Genomic DNA, 24,394 nt, shown 5'->3' on the forward strand with positions numbered 1-24,394 from the left:
TTGTCGAAGACCTGAGCGTCCCTGGGACCCTCTTCCCCCGTCACAGACGTGCTACCATCACCCATTTGTTGTATCTACACCCTGAGGACCCCTGCCCACACAGGTGTGTGTGCAACAGCTTTGATCCCCTGGGTAAGAACCCGCTCTGGACACGGTTTTGTGTTTTGTGACTGGCATAAGTAATAGAATACTCTCTGGACCATTCTTCTGGAATATGTTCTTCAAAGGAAACATTATCCTTAATATATAATTTATGGGGGTGAGGGTGGGAGAAATGGAGAATGTAACACAACACAGCTCTGGAGCTAAATGCTGACAGTATTTTTGTCCGTGATTTTATGATATCAGTAATGAATGTGTCTCTTTCCAAATTTGGTATGAGTCATTGTCAGTCATAAGAAGTACGATGGAAAAGAAAGATCTCTATCGATAGATGCTGTTCTTCCACATGACAAAGGATGAATGGAAAGGAAATATTCAGGGCAACAGATGGCAAAGGATGACCTGAGTAAAGTCGAGGTCTAAATTGTGTCACTGCCTAGGGATGGCTTGTCTTGTGAAATATTTTAAAAGAAGAGAAAAAGAGAGCATTTTTAATATTGAGAGAACTCGTTGAGGCTGCTTAGCCATGAAGCTCATTAAAATGTGGTCACTCATCCATCTGCCTGGGAAAGAGGTGGAAAAGCCCAGTCTGAGGACAGTTTTTGCACTTGGGAATTTTCATACTTTGAAGTATTAGTGGTGTCTTTGTTAGTGAAGATGATACCTGCCTAGCTGCTCACGCCTTGTCAAAATCAGCACTAGAATTAGTACGGAAGGTGGAAGGCTGTTAGACACGATCCTTACAAATGTATGAAGTTGAGTCAAATTATAGACCTGATAATTCTTGGACAGCCAGAGAAGAGGGCAGGGTGGAATTTAGGTTAGCTGGGGTGAGGGAGTTAACCTATAATGTGTTGTGTTGCAATTAATTTTTAACAGCTTTATTGAGATATAATTCATACACCTTACAATTCACCCATCTAAGAAATATAATTTGGTGGATTTTAGTATACTCACTGATATCTGCAACCATCACCACAGTGAATCCTAGATATTTTCATCGCCTCAACAAGAAGCCCTGTGCCTTTTAGCTGTTACCTGCCCACCCCAACCTCTCCATCCTGATGGCCCTTGAGAAATTACAAATCTACTTTCTGTGTCTGTAAATTTTCCTATTCTGGACATTTCATGTGAATGGAATCATTTAATATGTGGTCTTTTGCATCTGGCTTCTTTCACTTAGTGTAATGTTTTCAAGGGTCGTCCATGCCGTAGCATGGATCAGTATTTCATTTTTTGTTTATTTTAGGGTTGTTTCCACCTTTTGGCTATTATGAGTAAGGCTACTATGAACATTCATGTACAAGTTTTTGTATGGACACGTATTTCCAATGTTCCTGGGTATATACCTAGGAGTGGGATTACTGGGTCACATGGTAAGTATGTTTAACCTTACAAGGAACTCCAAGACTGTCTTACAAAGTGGCTGCCCCATTTTACGTTCCTGCCAGCAGCTTACGAAGGTTAGAGCTGCTCCATATCCTTGCCAGCACTTGTTATTATCTGACTTTTTGATTCTAGCCATGCTAGTGGGTGTTAAGTGGTATCTCATAGTGACTGTATTGAACTTCGACAGGGACAGGGAAGGCTGGCAAGCAGATCAGGGCTAAGACAGGACAGGATACTGATTCTGACAGATGCAAATGGTGACAGTTTCTTGGCTCTTTCATTCTCCAAAAGTCTCCACTTCACTATTCCATGCTCATGCCTGCTTTTCAGGGGAGCACAAAGTGGGGATAGAAAAACCATGACTTCTGCCCCAGCCCCCTTCCAAGCTATGCCAGAAAGACTTTGCTCAGAACCAGCTGACCATGCCTATTGCAGCGTAGGGCACCTCCCTCAAATGTCAGGTCCACATGCTGGTGGATACCCAGAATACCTTCACTGAGGAAAAAAATGTTTTATTCCAGAAGTAGGGATACAAATGAAACATGTAGGATTCTGCCTGAGCTAACACTTTATTGTGAATGACGTTGGTGCTTCTGCTGAATGTTTCTACTCAAAGAGATTCAAATCTGATGTCTTTGGAATGAGCTATTGCTGCTCTCCAAAAAGATAAGGTCTGTAGGTAGGAGAAAGCAGGGAAAGGGAAACCAAGTAAACTGTAGTTGAATGAGAGTGTGCTGGATAGTGGCTGGGCAGCAGGTGCAGTCACGAGAGAACAAGAGAATTAAGAGTATCAAGGAGAGTCCTGGCTAAAGGAAAGGGTAATCATCGTTGGGTTATCCATATCTCAGAGGAGGCAGATAAGAAAATCTGGGAGATTAGGTGAGTGTTTTGGCTTTGAGATTGGACATTCCAGAATTTGAGTCCCTGCTGTTTTACTTAATAAATGTGTTACTTTGGGAAGTTAGTAATTCCAGGTGAGTTCCTCCATGCATAAGGTTCGCAGAATGCATACCACATACGATTGTATAAGCAGGTCAGTTCCTAGAGAATATGGGGCCCTGGGCAAATGTTTTTTGTGCGGCCCCTGTCTATATAAACAATTTGAGTTTACCCAAAATCAGTGTGTCAACAGCCCAATCTTGTTCAATCATGGGAAAGAAATACCACACCAGGCTGCGGGAGTGATAGCTTGCCAGGCCCTTCCCCTGGAGTTGAGCCAGCCCCAGGGTCGTGAGAAACGCCATTGGCATGACTCCTAGGCTCCTCGGGGCACCTGGGCAGTCCCCTGCAGAGCATGGGAGAGATGTAGAGGATCATCAGAGAGAGCTCTGAAGGGGAGGCTGGGGTGCCCCACTCAGACAGCACTGCTGGCCCTAGCTGGTCCCAGGTAACAGAGGGGACTTAGACATTTTTGAGGAAGGCATGGGGTCAGGGCTGGGACCCTGCTGGCCAGGCCTAAGGGCAGTACTGATTATGAGGATTAAATGAGAACATGCATATCAAAGTGTTTGGTATAGTGGCATACAAAAGCATCCACTAAATTTTAATTACAATAATAATAATAGATTGTAATATAGTTGGCATTGACCCTTTTTGACAGTTTCTGCAGTAACTGGGGAAAAAAAAGAAGAAAAATAATAACAGCTTATTATTTGAAAAAATAATGATCTCTATTGTTTGCCTTCCATGCTGTGAAGCAGTAGAGGCCCAGTGTTTGTGCTGCTGGGGCCCAGGACTATAAATGCAGCGTGGGATGTAGGGTTCCCAGGAAGGCACTACGTGTGCTTGGAGTATCCTGTTTTGGACAGGTGCTCAGAGGAAGTGCACCCTCCGGCAGTCATACATGTTCCTGTGCTAGCGAGTCTCAGGCCCCAGAGCGTTTAGGAGCAGCTCCTGGCAGGGTGCTTGGGGATATTTGGCAAAGACCTCCCGCAGCTGCCAGAAAGATCTCAAGATGCTGCAGCTTCCTGTTGTTGTCTGGTGCTCCACCTCTGCTTGAGTTGTGCAGGGGCCTATGCTTTTCAGAGTGTCCCCGCCTATATCTGTCCTATGTCATGCTCAAAACAACCCTTGGAAGTTGGTAGGGAAGCAATTGTTTTCACCATTTAAGAACAGGAAAGAAATTGGTGAAAAGCTAGAACATGTGGACAAAACAAATATATCAGTGAACATACAAAATAGCTTCTGCAAGTGGATATAACTCATCTATGATAGTGGCTGCCAGACCGTTCTGAAACAGCCATCGTCCAAAGGGAACTTACTATGTCTCACACACTGTGCCAAGTATTTTATAATCTTTCCCTGCTTATCATTCCCAATAACTCTACAAAGCAGGTACTACTTTTATCCTTGTTTTACAGGTAAGGAAACTGAGGCATATACAGTTAAAATACCTTCCACAGGTCACATAAGTAGTCAGTGGAAAAGCTAGTTTTGGACCTAGGTCTACCTGACACCCAAGTGCATGGTCTTAACATTTGATGCTGTACAGTATCAGTCCAAGTAGCATAAGAACAGGTCATTCATGAGATCTGCTGAACACTGGCACACCTACAGCTTGTAAATAATATTGCTAATTAAGTACTTTAGCTACGCAAATTTGAAGACTCTCATAAAATAAGTTTCATTTGCCAGTTAAATTAGCAGAGATTTCTTTTCCCTAGTTCACAAATACAAGCTATATGTATCTCACTCTACTGTGGGAAATTGCAATAAGTTTTTGAACATGTGTTTCTTTCTGTCCTCCTGAGCTTTTGGGTCTAGTAGAAATGAAAGAACATATTTTGGGCAATTACCTTCTTGACAAACAAACAAGAAGAGACTGGCACTACTATCAAAAGCCCTAAGGATATCTGGAGAGGATTCAGCGATTATGTTGTCAGCTGAGTCCAAATCCCAAAGTAGAATGTTCTGGACTAGAGACCAGGGACCAAAGTAGACTTGGCAGTCCCCTTCCTGGAAAAGCAATTTATATCCCTGAAGATAGAAAGGCAATTCTCTGCTGGTTCAAACAACTGCTGAGCCCTCCTTGTTAAGTTCAACACACCCCAGGGATTATCTTCATTTGGCATGGTCTCCCAAGACCCAGATACTTAGACTTATCCCATAACTGAGAGAACCTCATGTGTACATTGTTGTTTCTTTTCAAACTAACCGTAACGTATAACACTAGGATTCTTTAACTTTCTTTTCATGTCCCCTTCTCGCCCCATTCAATATCACTAATCCACAATCCCAGGTGTGTATGCCAGAGGGCTTGGGTATTGCAGGCTAAAGACCAAAAGGGTTTTTTTGGTCCACAGTTCGAAGAGCATATTTTTCAAGACCAATAGAGCTTTTCTATTAGCATTTTCCTGGTGATACTGAGAGGCTGTGTTGGGGAAAATGTTTTAAATCCTCCCTTAAATTTGAGAGAGGTGCTTGACCTGGCTATGAAAAAATATGTCCTGGGAGATGTGGCAAGAAGGAGTGTCTGGTTCCTGTCCTCAGCCCCACTCTCCTCACCGATGCTTTGACTAGTGGCTGTTTTGAGATGCAATGACAGGCATCTGCTGCTGACAAGATGTGCCACGTTGAGGCCTCGTGTTCCTCCAGCAGGCTGCATCTCCAGGGCCACATCCAGTTTGTTGATGGGATATGGTTCCTTCAAAACAGCAGTCATACTTTGACTTTTATTCTAATATTGAGGATGGAAATGATAGGTGTTGGCCAGTTCCTTCTAGATTTCGGAAGGGCATGGACAGAGAGAGATTCGAGGTTTCGTCTGTATGGGAAAGCATTGGATCATTCACATTTTTTTTCTTTGATTTATAGTTACCAGTAACCCCTGTTAAATTCCCCAGGCTTCCCGTTCCATTAGTTTAATCGTATTTCCCAGAATCGCATGTTTCAAGCCCTTGATGGTCAAGCCAGGCTTTCTGTCACGCCTACTTTTATCCCCCAAACACATCAGACTTCTCTGTGATGGAAGTTTGTTTTTTTTTTTTTTTTTGAGACATAGTCTCACTCTACTGCCCTGAGTAGAGTGCTGTGGCATCAGCCCAGCTCACAGCAACATCAAACTCCTGGGCTCAAGCGATCCTTCTGCCTCAGCCTCCCAAGTAGCTGGGATTACAGGCATGCACCACCATGCCTGGCTAATTTTTTCTGTATATTTTTAGTTGTCCAGCTAATTTCTTTCTATTTTTAGTAGAGACGGGGTGTCACTCTTCCTCAGGCTGGTCTCGAACTCCTGAGCTCAAACAATCCGCCCGCCTCAGCCTCCCGAGTAGCTGGGATTACAGGCATACACCACCATGCCCGGCTAATTTTTTCTATATATTTTTAGTTGTCCAGCTAATTTCTTTCTATTTTTAGTAGAGACGGGATCTCACTCTTGCTCAGGCTGGTCTCGAACTCCTAAGGCTCAAACGATCCGCCCGCCTCGGCCTCCCAGAGTGCTAGGATTACAGGCATGAGCCACCGCGCCCGGCCTTTCTGTGATGGAAGTTTGAAGGACAGGTTCACACTGGGCCTCTCTCTGTCCACTGCTCCACTACCTGGCACAGCTTTCCCAGTTCCTCTGATGCCAGCAGGGTGCAGCTGAAGCCTCTCCTCCTCTGGGAGACTTGGTCTTATCTCTTGCCTCATCCTCCTCTGCTTTCTTAGCATTCTCTGATATCTCCATGTGAGTTGCCTGTTTACAGGCCTCTCTCTTTTAACACTCTGAGGGGATGGAGGAAGCCGCATTCACATTTGTATCCCATTATAGTACCTGGCATGGAAAAAGAGCTGTAAGTGATGAGTAAATGAATGAATGAATCTTTGCAGAAATCAAGTCACCATGTTAGAATATAATGCGGCGTGAAATTGTCCCCCTATCTTCAAGTAGCTCAGGCCAGGAGAAGCTACTGTTGGGAAAATCTGGCAGTTATCTCTAAGGCCACATCAGAAGAACAGGGACAAGTATTTGAGGAGAAAGGGAGGAAAGGGAAGTGTATTCATTTGCCAGCAAATGAGGAAAAGGCAGACTTATGTCTTAAAGTACCAATTTTCCTATCTGTAAGCAGAAATACAGAGCTTTTAAAGGGGAGGGGGGCAGAAATTCAGCTTCAGGGTATTGTTGTTTAACTACAGTTGATGATTCTGATTGATCCCATCTCAGTGATTTCTGCCCAGACAGTTCGGGACAGTTCCATTGAGCCATCTCCAGCCACTGGCCTGGGGCAGGGATGCTGGTTTTAATTTCCAAAAAAGAGTGGGAGAGGTTTTAAAAAGACAGCTCATAAAACATTTTTACCCCCTTTCAGGCTGTTCCCTCTGTTACACTACAAAATGTGGTGGCTGTGAATTCAGGGCTGTGGGGTCAGACTTCCCTGCCGAGTTCAAAGTCCAGCTGTGCTCTTTTCAGTTGTGTTGACCTGGACAAGTTACTTAATATCTCTGAGCCTCAGCTTTATCACATGTAAAATGTGGCTAATACTACCTATATCACCTTAGTATAATGAGCCCTAAAAAAAAAATTCTAGCATTTAGCAGAAAATCAATAAACACTTCCTCCTCCTCTTTTTCTCCTTACCCAAATGTGTGAGAAGTTAAATAATTGTCTAGATAACATATAATCAATTTTCAAATGAAAGAAAGAGTACTGGAGTGGCCAAGAAAAGAGAAAGTAGGATTTGAGATTTGAGCTGGAAAATAGATATGATTTATCTAACATATGAATAAAAGGAAAATACCTGATTGCTCTGAGAATAGAAAGAAAAAAAATGGATGTAAGATATTTTTCACTTAGTTCCACTGACTGAATCTGCTTAATCAGCCTTGTGGTTTTTTGTTTGTTCGTTTATTTATTTTATTGATGGTTGTTTTTGTTTTGTTTCTTTGTTTTGTTTTTAGTCTCAGGAATGTGGGCAAGTTACTTTTTTCACATGAAATATTTCCATGTAAATTACTTCCTTGAGTGACTAAATAAGCTAAAATGCCCCATTAGTTTTAATTATATGTTCTTAAAAACTAACCTTATTTAAAGTCAGAGGGTAAAGCAGTCTGTTTAAGTTTATTGTTTGGCATTGTTTTTATCCTGACTTTTAAAAAATTTGAATCTTGCCTGGCATGATGGCTCATGCCTATAACCCGAGCACTTTGGAAGGCTCAGGCCAGGAGTTCAAGACCAGCCTGAGCTGTTTAGAATGAGACCCACCTGTAAGAAAAAAAAGAAATTTGAGTCTTACTAAGAGTGGCCTACTTTCAAAGAAACCCCTGATTTAGCATTATTTGATCCTAATGATTCTAGGGCATGATTATGGTTGTGACTTAGGTATTCTGTAACTGGCTCTATGATCAAATTTCAATGACCCCTGTATGTTTTTTTATCCTCTCCCTTAACTATTTGACCTTTTGAGTTATTTCCCAGAAATGGTGGATTTTCTGCAAGACAAAGGAGTTGAGATTCTGAAGGCCCCTGGGCAGACTTCCCCACAACTCACCATCCCCCACAACCTGTCCCGATGCAAATAGTGGCTTATTAGTTACACCAAGACCTGCCCCATGTGGCCCAAGCACATGGCCCCTCCTTTAAAACCCCAGGATCTCTGTAGTCAGAGAGACGATTTGAGGCAGCTTCTCCTGTTCTCCTAAAGTTTGTCATATTCAAAAATTCCTTTCTTCCTGTGCGAGGAGTAACAGGACCTAGGCTGAAACCCCCTTGCAGTTTTGACAACAATTCCTGTTAACTTAGCCTGTGATGGCCCTGGATAAAGACAAAGCTGCCAACAGAAGGGAACTATGGGCCGTGTGTTACTCGTTAGGATGGACAGGTAGACAGCACAGGGCTACAATAAAGGTACTTCATACATTTCTTAACTGAGATATAATTTATATGCTATAAAATACATCATTTTCACATGTATAATTCTGTGGTTTTTACCATAACCCCAAAGTTGTACAACCATCACCACTACCTAATTCCAGAGCATTTTTATCATCCCAAAAGAAACCCTGTACCCATTAGGAATCACTCCCTATTACTCACACTATCCCAGCTCCTGGCAACGACACATCTACTTTATGTGTTTGTGGACTTGCCTATTCTGGATATTTCATAGAATTGTGATTGGAATCATATAATGTGTGAACTTTGTGTCTGTCTTCTTTCACTTAGCATAATGTTTTCAAGGTTCATTCATGCTGAAGCACATATCAGCATTTCATTCCTTTTTATGGCCAAATAATATTTCATTATACGGATATACCACATTTTGCTTATCTATTCATCAGCTGATGGTCATTTGTGTTGTTTCTGCTTTTTGACTATTATGAATAATGCTGCTATGAACACTTGTGTACAGGTTTTTGTGTGGATATATGTTTTCAGTTATCTTGGATACATACTTAGGAGCTGAATTGCTGTGTCATATGATAAGTCTATGTTTAACCTTTTTAGAAACTGCCAAACTGTTTTCACAGAGACTACACTATTATGCATTCTCACTGCTTAATTTAAACTAAATCAAAGTTATTCCCCAAAAATGAAATAGCCAGTTTAATCACTTTTCATTAAAATGAAAACTCCCATAGGTACATTCATGTCTACTTACATCCTATATCTTAATCTTCAAAGATGCTTGTCTCCCTACAACTTAGAGGTCTGTAAACATATTGTGTAAAGGAAGGTAGGGTCTTTACCCTGAGACACTACTTAATTAGTTTTTAAATTCACTTTATGCAAGTGCCTTACTGTAGCCTCCAAGTTTTGTTTGTTTGTTATTTAGAAGTCTTTCCCCATCCAAGTTCTATAGCCATAGATAGTAACTGAAATTAATCAGAGGACATCAGGGACATTCTGACTCACAGTGCCCAGAAAAATCCAGCTCACAAAGGTTTGCATGCAGCCGAAATAGAGGGAGAAAATTCTCATGACATAGAATAGACCCCAAGGGACAAAGATGGGCTTGGGAATAAAAGTCAAATAGCTGGGGCCACAGCCAGCACCCAGCCATCTCCCTTTCTGTCCATCATGACCCAGATCATTTTTTAAGGTCATTTTTGACATCACTAGACTATTCTTAGGTGTTTAATATTTGCTGTCCTTGTGGGACCATTCCCAGTTCTGTTTCATATCAGTCTTTTCCCTGAAGTGCTATCATGTGATTCTAGTGTGTAGCTGGATATGTTCATCTGTTACCCTTTCCTCAGGCCAGACTTGTCCTTAAAGGGGACAGTCAAACTCTATCATCACTTGGTAGCCAACAGTACTGCAGGGGTAGTGGCTACTTAATAAACAACCACCTCATCAGTAAGGTCATGAATGGGTCCAATATTATTCTTCATGGAAATACTATGTGATGTTAATTATTTAGTAATGCTTCAACTGAACTCAATTTAACATAGATCATGGTTCATTTATTCTATTTTAAGAGCTTAATGAGGATGCAAACAGGATCCAACATATTTCTTGGTTAGTTTCTTTATCTAAATGCCGGGAGCTATCCAGTTCATTTTCTATATGTAGCAACAGCTGGTGAAAAGAGCTGCTGAGCCCAACGAACCTTCTGTAACTCTTCCTGTATTGGGGAGGACCGCATTCTACTTGAAGCTTCCCTCTGTCTCTTTTGCTGAGTGGCAAGCATTCCATCCTTCAAACATTCATAGCATTTTGTTGTTATTTCTAATTTAAATCCCTTTCTACCTCGTTTTAGAGTTATTTAGGTATGTGTGCTATTGCCCTACTAGAATGTAAGCTCATTGAGGGCTTAATTTAGGTACCTTTGATCTATATAATACTACTTTCAGCCCCTTGAAGATGATGCTTTGCATATTGTAGATGTTCGGTAAATATTCGTTAGCTTAATGAGTCAACAGTCATTTATTTCTTTTCATTATTCCTTGATTTTTGCCTCCTTGGCTCTCGATTGTGTATGCTATGGTTTAATGCTGTGTGTGTGGCTTAGTTGCTTTTTTTCTGTGTGCAAATTTAATAACCAATGAAGCATATCTGTAAATGCTCAGTGCTTTTAGTATATTTTATTCAGGAATGGAAAAAATATCGTGTAATCCAGATCCAAAACCAAGAAGAATTTAAGTTCTAAGTATTTCCCGTCATGTCCTCCCTCTAATCCAACCCAAATCCTAACAAAGCCAATACATATACAGATTGTTTTCCATCTTACTAGGGATGGTGAGAGGGAGGAAGGGAAGAAAACTACCTTCTATGTCTCTTTCAAAAATACAGCCAACGTAGCATATGGCATATAGTACTAGCACAATCTTTAGTGGAATTATAGCAATATGCAGCTGTTTAAAATTTTAGAAAGAGAGCCTATGTATATATGTAAATACAATGGAGTATCATTGCAAAATGGCTCATTTCTACAGAGCCTGATAAATGTCATAAATCACATCTTTCCCCCTGAAACTTAACAGCAGGCTGAAGAGACATTTTGGGGCATACCTGTTTATAAGGCAGTTATTAGTCCTGATTTTTGCTATGAGAGTTAGTCCAAGCAGGTTTCTTTACATATTATAAAGAATGAAGCACTTTGGCACGTTATGTGTACATACAAATTCCATTATGTTTGTATAATAAAATGATCCAATTAATAATTGATTCTCTTGATAAAAAAAATTCTCTTTGATGAACATGTTTGGTCTCTTCAGGGTATTGTTCTATTTAGAACCTGTCTCCGTTACCTAAAGTAGAGGACTAGTTGAAAGTGATCAGTGACTCAAGACAAAATTTTCTTTTTTTTTAACATAAAAATATGGATAACTTAGATTCTGTTTTGTTTTGAACTCACCCAAAAGAGACCCTGAGAGAAGAATTCGAAGGCAAGTAATTTATTTGGAAGGTGATCCCAGGAAACACTGGTAGGGAAGTGAAGCTAATTCAAGGTGCATTATCAAGTCAGTTAGCAGTGTGGGCAGCCAATTCTCAATCCATCAGGAACTCTGGGAGATAGTATAGAATGTGCCTAAGAGATGCCCAACCAAGGGACGAGGAAGTTGGAATATTTACCACCTCCCCATTGTCATCGTTTGAGAGCTGCTTCCAGGTACATTAACTCATGACATTTTGATGCTTCTAATAATCACAGTTGACTTTTAGGGGTAAATGCCAAGGAGGTATGGGCAGAAAACTGACAGATTCCATTGCACGTGATCCAACATAGAGAGGTATTACTTTGGTAAAAATTTCCCCTCCATTCTAATGAAGGATCTTTTGGTTATGAGGAACAGAAACCCATTTATACTACTCAATACTTCCATCAAAAGAGGTTGAGGGAAGGGGTGTAAGAACATAGAGAGGTCTTATAGGAACCCAGAAAATGTTGAACAGCCAGGTCTCAGGAAATACAGAATTCCAGCCTGCTCTGGGACCAGCAATTCAATTTGGAGGCATGTCCCATTCTCCTCCCTCCTATCTGGCTTCCTCTGACACTCCACCCCTTGAAACTTCGGCATGCACATGGCTCTGTGATGCTTACCCCTAGTCCAGCCTTACCGTGTCTTTTAATGTGGGTTCCCACTACTGACTGGGACTTTTATGTGTATCTCCAACTTCAGATTCTCAGGAGTGAAAACCTAATTGGCCCAACTTATCTTTTTCAAAACAGAATGTAAATTGTAAGCCATCCACCAGCTGATGTATGGGTCCTTCTCTCTGATCCAATGTCTACTAACCACCCAGTCATCCATGGCCAAGTGGAGGAGTCATAGGACTCAGTGCCTACTCAAATAAGGGATAGAATGGGGACAGAAGAGGAATGGATGGGACAGAGTCCCCCAAATCATGTTATTACATCTGGACAATGACTCTATATTGATAGATGAAAACCTTGTTGTGAGAATTCCATGGCATATTCATGAAGATGCAGGCTAAATAATTGTAAATATAAAATAAAACCTTATGTGGCTATCCTTAGAACCAACGTATCATCTTTTTTTTTTTTTTTAAATTCATCAATCTGTCTGGAGGAAAGATGCTGTGGAAATCCTAGATATAAATAAACTAGAAAAGATTTTGGTTCTTGCACTGAGAATCTGGATCTAATCAGTGAAAAGGTAAAGGTGTGTCATCTACCTTTTCTCAAAGAACCCTGAAGATACCCTTTGCCTTACCAAGTCCAAGGAGTGGGAACTATGGTATAAAAACAGTGATAATCACTAAGCGAAGATGAAGCGATCGGGTGATGTGATCCGAGATTGCTCCTGTGAGATGCTGAGATTAAGGATCTGGACAGTCTTGTGCAAGTCGTCATCTCCCTGCTGTGAAAACAAGGACAGGAGCGCACTCTTGTACTTCTCTCCTACCCACCTCCTGATTTTTGTCACTTATAATACTGTTTTCATGCTGTTGTTTGCACAAAACATTCCCATTCTCTTTTGTGCCCATGATGCGATAATTGTGGTGCTTCACATTTAATGGAACTCACTGGTCACTCCTAGTGCTTTTACTACGGCGTTTGCATTCCTGAGTTTATTTTTACTCATCTTTTAATTGGCTGGATGTTGTTTTCAAGCTGTTTTCCCAAGAAAGGTTTCTGATGTTGTGTTTCTGAGTACCTTTGTGTTTGCGGTGGTTTACTCATTGCCTTTATCTCTGAACAAGCACAGGGGACACACACTTTCCTCCTCTCGAGACTTCCAGGTATTATTCTGTTGTTTTCTAAGCATCATTGTTTTGGGGAATCCAAGGTTAGCCTCAGTTTTTCTATTTTTGTGGGTGATAGGCTTTTTTTGCCTAGATATAATATAGAGAATGATATCCTTTGAAGTTCGAAAGCTTAATCTGGACTTGGGGTTAACATTCTGTATCAAGTTTTGCCAAGATATTATATCTATACTCTTTCAATCTGCAAGTACAGATCTATCTTCATTGCAGGGATATTCTTGTGTATTTAGTCTTTAAATACATTTTCTGCTTCTTAGGTTCTCTACTTCTGGGATATACATTTTTTAAATCATCCTTTATCTTGCATATCTATTGCTTTTTCTCATTGTTTTAGGCTCTTTCTTCTGCATTCATTGAAATCATCTCAAACTTTTTTTCTCTGCTAGGAATTAGATATTTTATCCGTGTCTTTGCTGTTCCTTGATGTTTCATTGCTTAATATTGTTACTATCTTAGTCCTCAGCTTTTATTTCTAAATTTCTGTAATCTTTTTCATCTCATTCTGTTGTGTTATCATCTCATCTTTGAGCTCTTTTTAATTTTGTGCACTAATTCAAAATCCTGCCTCCGTGCCCACTCTCCTTAACTCTAGTCACCACAGAGCAGCCAGATATCTACAGTCTGTGGACCTGACAATCAGATCATGTGACTTTCTCTGCTCAACAAAGGAGCTTCCCACCTTGCTTAGGGAAAAAGCCAAGGTCATTGCAATGATCTATAAGCCCTCACTCCTTCCACCTGGCTGACGTCACTCCTCCTGCTCTTACTGGCCTCCCCACACTTTGAACAGACCAGGTGAGCTCCTGTCTTAGGACATTTGCTCTATTGCTCACTGTCTGGGATGCTTATCCTTAGATACCCAAATAGCTTATTTGCTCCCCTTCATTAGATATTTATTCAACACTTTTCGAAAGAGGCCTTCCTCGACCACTGTGCTTAAAACCACAACTTGTTTTCCTAACACTCTCTATTGTCTAGTCTTGCTTTTTCTTCATAATATTGTCACTTTCTATCCTATATATCATATATATGTATAATTTATTTATATATTTTATTATATGAGTCCTCCCCCACTAGATTGTAAGCTCCTTCATGTCAAGGATTTTTGTCTGTTTTGTTCACTGCAATATTCCAGCACCTAGAACAGTTCCTGACACTTAGTAAGCACTTGATAAATATCTGTTGCATGAATGAATGGGCTGAAGATAATAACTTTATCTTCCTGGGAAGATTTCCCAACATCGAAGCCCACTCTTTTTTTAATGGTTGACATCACGGTGCCTTTTCTCCTTTGGCAGCAGAGGTCACATAAAAAGGTATCAGCAGGGGGACTGAATTCTTTAAGGGATTACAAGTGAAATCCCCCAGTTTCATCATATCAGAAGGCTTCCTATAGCTTAAGATGGTTTTGAAAACTTGAATTTTACAGTTTTCAGGGTTATCCTATTCTGTTATAAATTGATGGAGCAGCAAGAAACTAAATAATAGCCATCGCCATCATTCTTCATTGCATTCCTTCTCGGTGCCCAGCACTTTGTTTCGTATACAGTGTTTCTTATCTTCACCCAGCACCAGCCACATAATTTGCAAGGCCCAGTACAAAAGGAAAAATGTGGGACCCCTTGTTTAAAATGACAGGAAAATGCCATTAGTGGTACTAAAATATAGAGCTTTTTTCTTTATTCCATAGATTCTCTGTCAACTCAATAGTGTTTTTATTTGCTACTTAATATTGCATTAAATAGAGTAAAATTAAAATTATTAACATGAATATTACCTGTTATTTTTATATTGTGCAATGCCAATTTAAAATGCAAATATGAATATAACATTTAACGCATATGTGGCATCACTGAAATTATACGATTTATATTTCATAGATCATAGATGTGTATGTATTTCATTCTTTCCAGAACACTGGAAATGCTGCACAAAACTAACTCAACTGTTTTTGTTGCACTTCTTGATACATGTACATTTTATCAATTTTCTCTGCCTTTGGTTTGATGAATAAGGAAGGACTGAAGGACAGGAGGCAATGGGTTGCCCTGTCTGTCCCTTCCCTTCTGTGTCATCAGTTTTAGTGTAAGTGGTTGGCTAACACGGGGAGGTAACGTGGGTAGGAAGGGGTATGGTAAGGTTTCTTGGTTGTTTGTGTTTCCTAGAGCATCAAGGCCTTTTTTGTACATCTGAAGCAAGCATTCTGGTGTGAATGGGAAGTTACATCATAGATGTAACACACATTGTCCTCATTTTGAGTCTCCCTGAATGCCCATGCATTGTGGGTACACTGGCATCCTGTGCTCATGGAGCAGTGCAAACACCCTGTGTGCACAGGCAGCTGGAATGGCAGACATACATACTGCACACATCTCGCTGCTCACGTGCATGCTCCGCTGTCTCATTGGACTTTACTTACAAAACACGAGTTTAAAGACTAAATTATTACAGACGGGGCATGGTGGCTCATGCCTGCAATCCCAGCACCTTGGTAAGCTGAGACAGGAGGATCACTTGAGTCCAGGAGCTCAGGACTAGCTTGGGCAACATAGTGAAACCCCCATCTCCACAAAATTAAAAAAATGAGCCGGGCATGGTGGCACACACCTGTAGCCCCAGCTACTTGGGTGGCTGTAGCAGGAGGATGGCTTGGGCCCAGGAGTTTGAGGCTGCAATGAGCTATGATCATGGTGCTACACTCCAGCCTGGGCGATAGAGCAAGATCCTGTCTCAAAAAAAAGAAAAAAATTAAAAAAGAAAAAAGATAACTAAATTATTACAAATGTCAATATGGCAACAGCAAAGGATTCAGCCGAACAAACGGCTCTTCTGAACACAGGGCTATGTGCAACTGTGCAGGTCGTACGCTGTGAAACCGGCCCTGTCCGCGTCACAGCCTCACGAGTGCAGTGTGTTATTATTATTCACCATTGTGACTGCCAAAATCCAGAGGGAAAATAATGTGTGTTGTGTGTGTGTGGGGGGGGTCACTCAGCAGGTGGCAGAGCTGGAACTCAAACCCAGCTTGTGCTCGATCAGGCTGCGGGCGTGGCCAGTGTGGCAAAATGGAATAACCAGTGGGTGTGAGGTAAGACCTGAGGGTTATGACCCATTTCTAAGTCATTGTGTAACCTTGGACAAGTCTGCATTAGGACTTTCATTTTCATCTTAATTAATGTTTATTTATGCCAACAGGTTATAGATTTCACAAACGAGTGTTGCAAGATTCCTTCTCTGTACTAAGAACCAGAGAAACTCAATGCTAGATGCCAGAAGACAAAGCTGCCCTTCCTGTGGTAGCAAATGCAGCAATAGCTGTGCATGTCTCCTGTTTATTTGGTTAGTTTCTCAGATGATTACTGAAATGTCCCAGGAGGATAAGAGAGAGGTTGTTTTCTGGGGGTGTTCCAGGGCATAGTTAGGAGAATTGTAAGGCCAGATAAGGGGCGGGGGCATGGGGGGCAAATATAGGCTTTGCAAACCTTGCAAAAATTCTATGACCAAAAAAAAAAATTTAGCTTTCTCTGTACGTAAACCACAGAAATGCCATTCCTTGAGAACAACTAGACAGGGCAAATGACTGAATTGCATTTTAAAAGTCTTGATGTGTGGGTCTGGCTACACCATCTCTCCCTGTCCAGTCAAGGATGAGCCCAACAGGCCAAAGTTATGAAGCTCTTCACCTGACGGGTCTATCAGAACAAGTCCAAAAACCAGTGAAGGATAAAGTATCAGGAGAGCAGATTGTTTTACACAGACAAGGCAAAAATGCAATGTCATTTCCATTGTGCCAGGCCTTTTGGAAGTGCCAAAGAAGTCAGTGTACCAATACGAACATACTGTACCTCTAAAAATGTGTTTGTGTAAGTGTGTAGTCAAGGAAGGGGAACTTGGTAGAAGGGAAGACCCAACACCCCAAAGGGAGGGCGCGGGGCGTTGGCCTCTGACAAACCTCTTTTCTCACATGTAAATGTCATCATACGTACTTCATCCAGTTGTTCTCAGGACTACATGAGGGGATAAATGCAAAGAGACTAGAATGGTGGCTGACACATCATGGGCACTCTGTAACGGTGACATTATTATTGTTATTATTATTATTAAGGGTACTTTGTAAAATGACTACTGATTAAGTTCCTTTTCAGCTTGCTTTCTCTCCAAGGTATTTAATACTTACTGGTTTGCAGCTTGGCAGATACTTTCAAGCAACCGCTAAATTGATTTTTATCTAAGAGACTGAATTTACTTTTAATTTATTTGTGTCAGATTTTGAAATCAGTACATTTGATTATAAAAAGGAATACTTAGAATGAATACTTATTTGTGTATCAAATATTGTATTCCTACTTTGTCCCTATCAGTATGTGAATACGGCACAGATACCATAACATGTGACCCCTTTCCCTCAGAAAACTCAAAATGTTTTGCAAAAATAAACACGTAAATCCTTCTTTACGATATAGTCAAGTTCAGAGCACTGGCGGTGTTGAGTACCAGAAAGAAGGGAGTGTTGTCAGGGAAGGCATTGCAATCCTACCTGATAGAAAGCGATTATTTTTATGTCCTAATAACTGGATTTCTACCTAGAAAATATTAAGGAAGAAGAGAAAGTAGTTGTAAACTGTTTTTTAAAAATGGTCTTTTCCCAAATATTTCAGAGAGCTATTTCTGTGAACTCATGTGCCTGAAATTAGTCTAAGGTCTGTGAAACTCTCTTTACTACCAAAAGATCCTTTGAATTTCAGCAATAGGTTTCATTGTACTTGTAGGAAAATGACTTATTTTATGTTCACTCTGTCACTTATATCCTTAGTGGACACTTTATAGTGAGATTTATATATACCATAGTAATTTTTGTCATTTTCTTGAGCTACAACCTATTGCTTAGGTCCAAAGTCAGAACTGGCTTTTGAAAAGGGACGTGATGAAGTTTGGGTAAAAAACGCAAAATAATTGTGCTTTCAGAACTCAAGGAAAAGAACTTCGCTGGGCATTGATTCTGTGAGATTCATATGGAAAAAATCCTGGGAATTGTCAGCTGGGGACATGAGCATTAGTAGGATCAAGAGGGCTCAGACATTTAGGAATTTGTTTCAGATGGTAGAAAACTTTGGAATCACCACTTTCAATAAATTTTTATTAAGACCGCAGTGAATGTCGGGCTGGTTGTTATTTTGGCCAACTGAGAACATAGGGATTATTTTTCAGATGCAGTGGCATGGTCTATAGCTGCTTGTAAATCTCAGTTTATCCTCCTGCTTTGCAAACCAGTCTATTAACCAGTCACAGAGGGAGCTTCTGCAGCTCAGGCCTCATCCCCAGGGAATCTGAGTCACTGGACCTGAGGTGGGGGGACCAGGTGTTTGCATCTAAAGCACCCCTCGTATTTCTATCCCTGGAGGTCTGCAAACCAAACTCTTGGGGGACTAGTAAAGTGTGAAACCCTCTTTGCCTTCAAGGAGCGTATAACCCAGTTGTAGACATGAAACCATCGTTACAGCAGGATAAGTCAACCCCAATGGTTTGTGCTTCTTCAAGTGCTGCCTGTGACACGTGTGGCTATCCTTTTATTCTACTCATTAGGAAAATGTTTAAATAAACTAATAAACATAGACACTTTCTGGGCATCTATTCCATGTCAACCGTCTGCCAAACCCTAGAAATGTACACACCAACACAACCCGATTTGGAGGGAGGAGGAAATATGGCTGGAAACAGATCATAGTGGATCTTGAAATGCAGCCAAAGCCTTTTGAACTTAATTTAGGAAGAAACAGGTAGCTCAGATTTGAGGCTCTAACCACACCATTTCTAATGCCTTAGATTGGCGCTGGGAGCCCTCTGTGACCTCCTCCCCAGCCTAATCTTCAGCTGCTCCCTACTCTGCACCAACAGTGCACGACTTGCTACCTTCTTGCCCCATTACCTCCGCTTGCATGATCCTTCCCTCTTTCTTCACTTGGCCAGCCCTCACTCGCCTCCCCACTCCTCCTGTCCCAACTCCCCAAGTTGGGCTCAGCACTGCCCTGCACCCTCCTCCTTCTGCCTTAGCACCTTCCTGATTTCACGAAGTGTGTGTGTGTGTGTGTGTGTATGTTTCCAGTAGATGGTAAGCACCTACAAGGCAGTGGTTTCTCTCTTCCTGCTTTTGTACTGCCAACCCAGTACCTGGCACTCAGCAGTTGGCCCAGAAATGTCTGGAGTGTGGTTAATAGACATAAACATTAAGATGAAAGCAAATAGAAACTCATTCTCCAAGTTTCTTTCAGCTGAATTCTGCTAGAGAGGATTTTGAGCATGCTTTTGCTGAAGAGTCTGGAGGAGTTGAAGGATGACACCTGGGGTCCCGGGGCCACGGGGGGATCCTGAAATTCCCACACTCCAGGTGCACGTGCAGTGGGTGACCCACGGCTCTGTTGAGGACAAACAGCGAGGAAGTGGACTCCGCCAGGGTGCTTGTTCCCAGTTGTGACTTTTCCCTCTTAATTGGCATCGCTATTGAAATGATTTACGCTTGAATTTTTGCCAAGAGTGGCTGTATGCTAACAAGCTTTTCTCTCCAACAAAATGGTTTCTGTCCTCTGGTCACTTGTGGACAACACTTGCTTTATTTTGTGAGTGAATGAAAAGGCAGCAGTGAGTCAGTTTGAGGGGGCAAATAACAACAAATAAAACCAGGGTTGGTGTCTGTATTATGAAGACTTACCTCATCCAAGTGGAATGAGATTGAGATAAGGCCTTTGTATATCAGCCTTAGAAATAAGAATTAAAAGTTCTCCCTTCTTATGAACCATATATTTCATTTTTTTCTTGATTTATTTTGCTGCACTTCTTGCAGCTTTAACTGTAAAGTAGAAAATACCTACACTTTGCTTCTGTTCTCAAAGCTCTTAACGATTCTTCCCTAAGGCAGGGAGACAAAAAAACAATTTCTACTCTCCCACATTCCCAAAATAACTTTAGTAATACCCTCTTTGGTTATCTTAAAAGCGCAGAGTGGATGCTTTTATCCTAAAGTAGCAGTGTCTGATTGTTGGGGGGACTTTTGCCATATGACTGTTATTTAGCAACTAAATGCTGGTGACTCATTCACTTTGACTGTGGTACAGGAAAATTCTTTTCATGGAAAACAAGAGGGGGGGAAATCTGTCTGAACTACTATGTAGTATTTTCTTTTAAAAAAGGCTTCTCTGAAAATGAATAGGCACCAGCTGTTACTCTGCTAGCTTAGTCCCCAGAGCTGCCAGAGAGCATTTCTAAACTCTGTTTCTGTGCAGTTTATCCACAAAGGTATACAGGTAGGTCCTGAACTGAAATAAGAGACCAGTTTGGTTAGTAAACTCAAATCTCAGAATTTTAAAAAACTGTCATCCGAGTGAAAGAGAAATTGAACTAATGGCATTTGCAGTATCTGGAACACTTGTGCGTGGTTGGGTTTGGACTAGAAACCACTGGTGTTTCACTGTCACATTCGAGTAGGGAGGAAGGGGCTGGGGGGAGAGGAGAGAAAGCTGTTCCCTTAACTTTGAGCTGAGTAACATGAGAGTCTTGGGGAGGAGTGACTAAGTGAGATGCTGATGTATTTATGCAGTAAAAATATAATAAAATAAATTCACCTGCTAGGCTCAGAACACAAACTAATTCCAGCTCTCTGCAGTTAATTTTGCTTGTCAGCATCTCCTTAAAGGCTTTGCGGGTGATTAGGGCTGGGAAAAGTAGACAAGTGCAGTTTTAGCCATGAAAATTGGGGAATGTGAAGGGCTTGCCTCCTCCCTGCTCTTGAACCCTGCCACCCCTCTGGACTTGAGGTCGAGTCTCTCTCCTGCTTGGCTCGTATTTATGAATGAAGGTTAGAGAAGCCGCTTAAAGGCTCTTCGGTGCTTACACTCCAGCTGGCTGCTGACTTAGGAAAAACATGACCCTCTGGGGCTGCCGTGGGGGCGGGGAATAGTGTGGGCGAAGTATGTGTCACAGAAAAGACAACCCAGGGGTTGGAGGGGACTTAGCCCTTACTTACAGACTGAGACACCCAAGCTATTAATAGTAAAGCCCTGAGTCACAGATGCAGGAATGTCACAGCTGCTTGAGATGCGCTGCTGTCACACATCAGAAAGCCAGCAGCAAAGGCCTTGCCCAAGATGAATGTGAAGGAATGGCCATTTTTCCCTCTTCTCTCCAGCCCCACCCAGCGTAGTTTATTTCACCCGTAAGCACTGAGTCAAAGAGGAGGCAGGTTGATTGACTTCATTCCTTTCTGTTCCCCTGGCTCTCTTAGACCCAACACGTTACAATATTTGCAGTAAATACCGTCTAATACTGGCTGTGCATTCTGGTTCTGAAAGATGTGTTGGCCATCTGCTGCTCTCCCTGAGTGGTGCGACGTCTGTCTTTTTGTCTCTTGCTCATCCCATTTCTCCCACATGGTGGATGTATATGACATGCGGTGGGGACCCAGCAATCTGGATTTGGGAGACAGGTGTTGGAATGGGGGGGCGTTGGCTTTGTGAACCAGGAAGCCCTTCACTCAAGGGACAGTGGCCTATGACCCTGTGGGTCAGGCTTAGGCTGGCTCTAGACCAGGCTTTGTCCCCCAGTTGTGAGTAGGGCTCCTCCCTCACATACACGCGTTCAAGGGGCTTGTCTAAAAACTCCAGTGAAGCAGAGGGAGAAGGTGGAAGTCAGAATCCTCCTAAACTGCGTAAGTCAGACTTTTACTTTGATCCTGGGTGAGAAATTGAATCCTGAAAGATCCTCTTCCCAGGCTCCCTCTGTCTCAGCTCCCTCTGCCTTCCCCGGTGTAGGTAAATATAGTGGCGAACAGCAGAGTAAAGCAAATATCATCATTCATTATTCATGAGAAAATGAAGTTGCCACTAGAATTATTTTTCTTTTTGTTTTAGTAAGGCGACTTTTACCTATTCAGTTTGCCTGAAAGCAGCTGTAATTGGAAACTAATAAGCTAACAATCGACTAGTTTTACTTATTGAAACAGTCCCTGGCTGTCGCGGGGGGCGGGGAGTTCTCTCCTGGCAATCATTTGTCAGACGCTGGGAGGGGTCCAGGGTTCAGGAGCCTTTCGTACGTAGCCGTCCTCAGCGCGAGGGATGCGAGGTGGTGTCAATGACCAGAGATCAGGACGGTGGAATTTTGCATTTGCTACGGCAGCAGCTGTAGCGAGCGGTTTCAGCTCGAGGGCAGAGTCCCGGAGCAGGGCGCGGCCGCACGGGGCGGGCGCGGGCGCGGGGGGCGGTCACGGGGCGGGCGTGGGAGCCTGGTCCTCCGAGAGGGGCGGGGTTGTAGACGGCAGCCCCGGACTTCGCGAGTGGATGCGGGGGCTTCTGGCGGCAGCCTCTGCAGCCGCGGATCTGTCCGCCCAGGCGCGCTTCCACTCCTGGAGTTTATTCCTGTTCGCTTCAGTCCTGCTCGGCGGAGGACCCGGTTGCCATGGTGAAGGAGAAAGGTAATTATACATATCGATCGATCCCCGTGCACGGTTGCAGAAGTTGGAATGGCACTGCAGGGCTCGGCCGCCTAACGGCGAGTGATCAATGGAAAGCCGGGCAGACATGTTCTCGGTGCGAGAGTCTGTATTGTGGAGTCTGGCTTTCCACTGAACCGAGGCTTCATTAAGAACCTTTAATTCAGCCACGGCGTCTGAAGCACATCCTATTTCTGGAGTGTTTGCACAGCTGAGCTCTGGGGTGGGTGTCTCTTTAGATTGCTATTGCATTTTGAATTTTGGGGTGTGTTTGAGACTTGTCTTCCTGCCCCCATCCGAGCCATCATTCCCTTCCTCACATACTACCTTCCAATTAATAAGTTAATTAAGATATTAGATGGAAGGTTCTTTCCTACCAGGGCTGGGCCGAAAGGAGATGCTTCTCAAGGGTTTCTTTCAGATGCTCTGCATTTATAATCTGTCATTTAAGTATTATCTCTAATCATTCCTCCAAACACCTTAAAGGTGCTGCAAATGGCAAGGGAACAAAATCACATCATAAGGAGCATGTCGAGGGAGAGGGCCGGCGTGCCCTGCACAGGTGTACATTATTTATGCACTAGGCGTGGTCCTCAAGTGGAAGGTGACTCTTTCAGAATTGAATTACAGTCTAAATTATTCGTTTGTCTGGGAAATGTGAAAGAATACAACAATGCTTGTTTTTAATTATTCAAGTAACATATAAATATATTTTGTGTTAAGAAAGTAAAATGTTACAGAATAAAGAGGGAAAAATGAAAGCCCCTCCTTCCTACCTTGTCAACCTCAATTCCTCTCTAGTAATAAAATTGTTAATGGTTACTCTTCTAGACCGGAATAATATAGATACATAGAGACCGACATATATGAGTATAAAAATGGGATCATTCTATGATCATTTTTCTGTAACTTGATTTTTTTTCTCTTCCTATGTCTCGGGGATCATCACTGACTGACTTTATAATGTAAATAACCAGCCTTTAATTTTGCTTTCTGGCAAACTTGGATTTATTGTTACATTTTCTTACCGTCGGGCGTGCTTTTCTCCACAAACACAGACATCTGCTCTTTGGGGGCTGTCATGAACCATTTCAATGACTTCGCTCCATCTACTTTCTCTTAAAGCAACTATAGGGAATAAATTTAAGATGAAAATGCTGAACTCAAGTTGATCCTTGCTGCTAGAAACTCATTTTGGTTTTATTGCACTAATGAATGGTTTGAGATACAGGATCTTGAGAGCATGACAGTGTTAAGGCTGCATCTTGGGACAAAGAGAAACGTGGTTCTGCTCTATCCACTCTGCTCCTGCGGATGTTTAATAATCACATGCTGTAGCTTTGGCCTTTCAGTGTGTAAATGGTAACTGAGTGCAATGATTTGGTGTAAATAAAGGTGCTTCTAATAAATGTTTCCTCTCTGAGGTGCTTCTAGGAGCCTTCAGTACCAAATACAGATGGTGCCGTTCACTAGAGTTCGGGTGTCTTCATTTGTGCCTCCCACCCAACTACCGCAGCATGTTCCTGGTCTCTGTCGCTAATGGATTTGAGTTTGCTTCCCCGATTTGAGTAATTTATGAGTGATGGGAAAGGGGATCACAAAAGCCATTGCTTGATTCTATTCCTGGGGGGCTCAGGGAAGCCCTAGACTTGCTATATATGGTGTACATCATAGATCAATAGTCCTCAAATAGCAACTCTTTTTCTAAGTCATTGTAGATTTTCCAAAGCTTAGATTACCTGGGTTCACGTTGCTTTGCACGTTAGTGGCCACTT

General features: G+C 42.1%; 1 protein-coding gene across 3 annotated transcripts in view; it reads left to right on the top strand.

Annotated features, from left to right (window-relative positions):
* ABLIM1 (actin binding LIM protein 1) overlaps positions 1 to 24,394 on the top strand; it is a 221,275-nt gene that overhangs the window by 22,524 nt on the left and 174,357 nt on the right. For 2 of the 3 annotated variants that reach the window (XM_012663916.1, XM_012663915.1), the window contains exon 1: positions 22,446 to 22,601. The exons of the other annotated variant lie outside the window; for it this stretch is intronic. In XM_012663916.1, the coding sequence (XP_012519370.1) occupies positions 22,586 to 22,601 (16 nt within the window). In that variant the 5' untranslated portion in view covers positions 22,446 to 22,585. Of the gene's footprint in view, positions 1 to 22,445; positions 22,602 to 24,394 lie in introns of those variants that run through there. 3 annotated transcript variants of the gene reach the window in all.

Source organism: Propithecus coquereli, unplaced genomic scaffold (genome assembly GCF_000956105.1).
Source record: "Propithecus coquereli isolate 6110/MARCELLA unplaced genomic scaffold, Pcoq_1.0 Scaffold84, whole genome shotgun sequence".
NCBI lineage: Eukaryota > Metazoa > Chordata > Mammalia > Primates > Indriidae > Propithecus > Propithecus coquereli.